The 5,841-nt window shown below is 32.9% G+C and overlaps 1 protein-coding gene across 5 annotated transcripts; it reads right to left on the bottom strand.

Annotated features, from left to right (window-relative positions):
* Positions 1-68: 68 nt before the first annotated feature.
* LOC108949449 (mucin-5AC-like) lies at positions 69-5,293 on the bottom strand. Of its 5 annotated transcripts, XM_026834242.1 has the most exons (10): positions 5,156-5,293; positions 4,717-4,883; positions 4,223-4,390; positions 3,583-3,621; positions 3,217-3,345; positions 2,983-3,069; positions 2,517-2,671; positions 1,720-2,293; positions 773-922; positions 69-482 (listed from the first exon to the last, which is right to left on the bottom strand). In XM_026834242.1, the coding sequence occupies exons 2-10, from the start codon at positions 4,784-4,786 to the stop codon at positions 250-252; spliced, it is 1,605 nt and encodes a 534-aa protein (XP_026690043.1). In that variant the 5' UTR covers positions 4,787-4,883; positions 5,156-5,293; the 3' UTR covers positions 69-249. The 5 variants fall into 5 exon arrangements, with proteins under 5 accessions (XP_026690043.1, XP_026690042.1, XP_026690040.1 ...); XM_026834241.1 differs by having other exon boundaries at positions 70-416; positions 2,983-3,345; XM_026834239.1 differs by having other exon boundaries at positions 70-482; positions 2,983-3,345; positions 5,162-5,292.
* Positions 5,294-5,841: the final 548 nt, after the last annotated feature.

The raw sequence follows: 5,841 nt of genomic DNA, 5'->3' as shown, positions 1-5,841 counted from the left end.
CTCTAAGGATCCCAGTTGCGGTCGATATAAGCTGGAATGACCTATTACACAACATGTCACTGTGCTATCACTTGAAATTTATCTGCTGCAGCCCAGGTTTATGCAATGAGAGCATTTTAATGAATAAATGTAACTTACTTAATCCTCACATGGCAGGAAAACAACGGTTATAAAACAAGTGTTCTGTTTCATACACCTCGTGCCAGCTTACGATTCATCGTCAATAATGGGAGATATTTCCTTGACAGTTCAGTCAAGGTTGTTTTTTATATTTAAACATACAGTATTCTTACCAGGGATTGTCATAGTTGTGTTCGCTGATATAACAGGTGAAGTAGCAAGCGTTACATTACTTGCTACACCTGGTGTTGTATCTGGTACAGTGGTGTTGTTGGTTGGGGCATTGCTTGCATTCGCTGCAGTAGATAATACAGAGGATTGTGTGGTAACTAATAGAGCTGTCGTGTTGCTTGCAGTGGACGCTATTATGTATTTTTTAGTTGGTAATGTTTTCTAGCAAAATGTAGTTTTTAGTTAAAGTGATATTCTATGAAACTTATATAATCTATTCAAATATAAAATGAGTTCTATTGGAGTAAAAAAGCAAAATATCACAAAATAATTTAAGGTATCATATATAAGGCTTGTTTCACAGCATCGTGCTGTATTTAAAATTAGGTTCAATATTTACATATGTAGGCCTACTCCCTTTTATTCTTTCACAACAAGTTTTTGCCTATTAAATTTTAATGAAGAAAACCATAAACTTTACCTGTTGTTGGGCCAACAGTTGTTCCTGTTGAAGTTTCAGTGTTTGATGTATTGGTACTTGCTACTGTAGTTGGTGAACTTGTAACCGGGACAACTGTCATCATTTCTATTGTACTCATTGTTGTACTTGTTGTTGTTTGATCTGTTGTGGCTACGGAAAACAGGAATTCAAAATATTATGTTTGTATAACTGTGTAGTGAATGTTGTTGTTTTATATTTAAACTTTCGTGTGAATGTTTATATTAATGTGAAGTATAATGTGAAGTATTGTGTTGTTTTGTTTAGTAACCATGTGGTTTTTAGTTTTTGCTGCCCTGTTTGGGGGTGTAATGCTTTATAAAAAAGAAGTGATGCATCAAAAAGAACAAGGAAAACTATGTTTGATTTTAAAATTTGTTTATAAAATGGAGAATAAATTTATGTTTGTTTTTTTCTTGTCCGCCAAGAAAGAAAATTAGATTTTTCCGTTTCTAGAACAGAGATAGATCAAGAAAGTGTTCTATAATTCTTTAGAGGAAGAGCCTAAAATCTGTTTTCCTAATTATAACTACATAAACACTACAAATAGTTAAAAAGAACATGCAATTAAAACAATAAAAACATTGCTTTAATAAAATCATGAAAAGAGAATCTGGCTGAAGCTTTTCGCGAAATACCTGAGTTGCATGTACATAGAATTAAACTGTCTCCACATGTACAAAGTGAAGTAGTTCTAGTTGTTAATACAATTTGTACAAAAGTAAACGGCCTGCAACCTCCATCATTCCTACACTTTTTGCTTGAGCATACACAGTTTGCTATATTTAACAAACATGTAAAAATGGTGGCATAAAACTATTACCTGTATATTTCTTAAACTAAACTTTAAAAGTTAAAATGTTTTGTGGCTAATAAATATTTTGCATAAAAAGTGCGTTGAAAAACGTAATATCTTTTAATTACAATACCTTGACTGGTTGGTGTAGTTGATTGAGTTGTAACATTTTCAACTGCAGTGGGTGTGGTTATGCTTGGAGTAGCAACGGAAGTTACCGCAGTTGGTGCCAATGTTGGTGTAACATCTGTACTATTAAGTTGAAACATAGTTGATTGTTCAGAAATATTAAAACTTGGAGTAGTAGCAGATAAATTTAAACTTGTGTTTGTTGATGCTTCTGTTGATTGCATTGGAACTGTAGACAGTGGGGTACTATTGCTTGAGTTTGTTATAGTTGTTGGCACACTTGTTGAATTGGATGTATCAGCCGAAGTTGTCATTTCTGTTGTAAATTGCCCTGTGCTGGTAAATACATCAGTTGTAGCAGTTGTGGGGTTGACAATTGGTGACACATCACTCGCTTGAATGGTAATTTCTGTAGCAATAATAGATTCGTTGGCAAGCAAGTTTCTGTAAACTGCAGCATTGGTATTGGATATTGTATCAACAGCTTGTGATGCTGATAAAGTTCTGTTGCTTTGATTGACTCGGTAAGAAGCAATTACAGTCGTGTTTGATGTTGGGTCATTTGTGGAGTTGATCACCTGAACAAAAGATAGTTTAGCCAATTGATTAAATTCCATCTATTGATATTTAAATCGCGTTTCTTTGTTCCCACACATTTAAGTGACAACACAACACATTTAAGTCACAAAGGACAATTACTGTGCGGTGTGCGTCGTGAATACACGTTTTTGTCACGCCTTTTGTTTGACTTGGCTCATTAGTCTTACTATTAGGTTAAGGTTACACATAGTTTAGGCTGACCCGAACAGTGAAGTCTCCGACTGTTACATCTCTTTTTCTTCGAGCATTGACCAGTGATCCAGTAGCAGCAACATGATATAACGTTGCCAAAGCAGTTTCAAGGTTTTCAATAAAGGCTGGGTCAGATGCATTCATGAACCTCTCGAGGACAAACACTGGTTGTGACACAAAAAAAAGTAAACATCGAAATAAAAAGCACAGTTAAACTACAAAGTAGAGAAACTATTTCTAGAATAAATAAATATAAACTCAAAACAGCTCAAATTAATTTAAGTAGTGAAATGTTGATGGTATTTAATCTGAGTTCTGGAGTTTAACACCCTAATTACCCTGATAAAAAATGGGTGAATACAAAGTTTAAACTGGAATGTTGGGATGTGAAATAATAAAATATTATCACTGGAAATGCTGTTTTCAGTGGAAACGCTGTTTTCAAGCACAAAATGTAAAATATTTAGCAGTGTACCTGTATAAACATCAAACACTGGCTCAGTAGTAACTGTTGTTTGTTCTACAGTAGTGAACATTCCGCTACCCTCATCTTCTGCTGTAGCTAAAAAGAAAGTTGTATCAAATACTGTTGTTGTTGATTCAGTTGAAATCTCGTTGATAGGTGCAGCGGTTGTAACAGGATTTGTGGAAACATTGACACTGTTTGTTGTTGTGTTCAAAGTATCAACAGATGTTGTTTTGGCTGAACCTTCGAAAATTGATTGAGTAGTTTTTTCAGTGTTGAAAACAGAAGTAGTCGATACTGCAGTTGTTGTCTCAGTGTTGTCAACTCCTGTTGTAGATGTCACAGTTTCTGCCGTTGTTACCCCACTGCCCTCTGTATTAAATATAACAAAAATATTATTTCTTTCTTATTTTATCAAGAAGCGTGTTTTAACAACTGTTGTTTTACTGTTACGACCCATCTTTTTGCTTTTATTAACTCTTTTGTTCTTTGTTATCGTGATCAAAAAGACAAAATAAATTTTATTCATTCATTCAACTATTATGTATCACAACCAACATCTAATCAAAATCTCAGGGAAAATAAAGAACAAACAAAACTTTATCTTACCCGAACTGCCTTCAAGAACCTCATTACTTGAAGTAGTAGCTGGAAATAAATACAAATTACAATTGAAAAATGTCAACAAGCTACTTGAACATAAGGAATCTCAACATTTCAAATCAACACTTGTAATGTAACCACATCTTGATCTACATTCTTGCTTATTTTCACATACCAATAGGCACGTTATAATTATATATATAAATCTTCATGCAATATACAGTCACATTTTTTTTATTTTCAGACACACCAATGTTTCAACACCCACAGTCCACAGTTTATGTAACATTAGATCTGGGTAAAATATTTTTTCCGAAATTATATATGGGTAGGCTACTAAATTAATATTTTAACAGACTTTTATATACTCATCTGAAAAGGCCAGAATCCACTGTCGTTTTAAAATTTCTATAAATATTAGAAATCACCTACTATAAATATTAGAAATCACCTATATACAATGTGGCAATGGTATACAAAGTTAGAAAATTCAAAATATTTTTTGGAAGGAAATCCTATTTATATAGCTATATGGATACTTTTAAACGCTTTTCAATTTATGTGCTTTCAACAGAATAATATATATAGAATGTTTTTTTATTCGTTGGTTATAGACGTTTTTAAGTAACTATGAGTATGAGCTTACTTGCATCCATGAAAGCCATACTGGATGGCACAGTTGTGATAACAGGTGTTGACATCATGGTAGAGCTAGTAGGCAGCAGTGTTGCCATGTTGATTGTAGTTGCCTTAGAAGTTTCCAGTGATGCCGTGGTAGATTCGAAGGCAAATGACTTGGATGGACTGAGTGTTACTGTGTAGCAGAGAAATTTGTTTATTTTGCCATTTATTCAATAGCTCTGTTGTTTGTTTTGATACCTGCCCTACATTAAGCCTACAAGTACAGTACAGTACATAATGTACAACGTTTTGAGAAAAGTGTCAAACAGGTAGGTATCTTTCATACAATGAAGCACCCAGTTTAAATGGGATCAATCTTTTTTTAAAAATAATATGAAATTTTAATCTGCCTTATCTTCATAAACAATAAACACCAATACAAAACACAAAGTCAAGCATACTAATGCTGTTAAGTGGAATTTAAAATAAGAGTAATTAAATAAACAATTATTTGCTCACTTTGACAATTGCCATCTGGAAACTGTAATGTGGTGACAAAGCACAACAGTAAGACGAATTTGTAATCCATATTTTCCAGTTGAATGTTGGTGCTACCTCCAAACCATTTTAAACATTTGGAAATTCTACATGTCCCCTCGCAAAATCGTACATACCTTCACAGGCAACTGTATGTAAGAAAAAAGGTATATAATGTCAAATAATAAACATTGCTCTTTTATTCCTCAAACAAAAAAATTTTTGATATTCTATTGGATCAACAAAAGTTTAAAATATATTTTATAAAATAACTCCTCAAAAGTGACATACCTAACCAAAAGTCAAACAACATAGCAACCTGCTACATATAATGATTGTCATGTTTCTATACTTAGTATTCACAAGTGGTTAAACGAGTGCTCTGTAGCTTTTGTATGGCAGACAATAGACTTAGACTTGCCTTAACCTGTTGCCAACGCGGTCTTGAGATCTTTAAGTACTTCTTTCGACTTCTCTACAATTCAACAAGCGTATCTTTGTATCCACGGAAACTTGTACGCCACTGTTGCTTCTCTTCTTAAAATGGATGACATGAAAAAGCAAAAAATAAAAAAATATATATTTTTTCACAAACTTTCTCTATCGTGTACACTTTAAGATATAATAAATTAGTATATAAAAAGGCCAACTTTGACTTTTGTTTTGTTTGTACCTTAAACATATATTTGTTCCTTAGTTTCATAAATTTCAAAGTAAAGTAACATATTGTAATACAGAGTCATAGGAACGTTGTGTTTGGTTGTGTAGTTTTAAATATTTTTTGTTATTATTTAAATTGTTAAAAAAAGGTGTATAGAAAATTACGTCTAAAATGCGAACCGTTTTTACAAGTTACTTTTCTTTAACGCCTAAACTAAATGGAACGTTTACATTTACACGTCACAAACGTTATTCTTAGAAAATTGACAACTTAAACTTTTCAAGAATTATGACATGTTTATAAATTGTTGTTAATGCACTGATGTGTTTGCTCTTGAATTTGACATGAGTAAATATGCTAACTTGATAACAGTGAAGTAATGTGACGTCATAAAACATTGTATGACGTATCTGATTTAAGCGAAATGTCAACCGACTGCTGCAGAC

The sequence above is a fragment of the Ciona intestinalis genome, chromosome 4, assembly GCF_000224145.3.
Source record: "Ciona intestinalis chromosome 4, KH, whole genome shotgun sequence".
In the NCBI taxonomy this organism is placed as follows: domain Eukaryota; kingdom Metazoa; phylum Chordata; class Ascidiacea; order Phlebobranchia; family Cionidae; genus Ciona; species Ciona intestinalis.
Note: the sequence above shows the minus strand (reverse complement) of the source record. Positions and strands in the feature narration are given on the sequence as shown.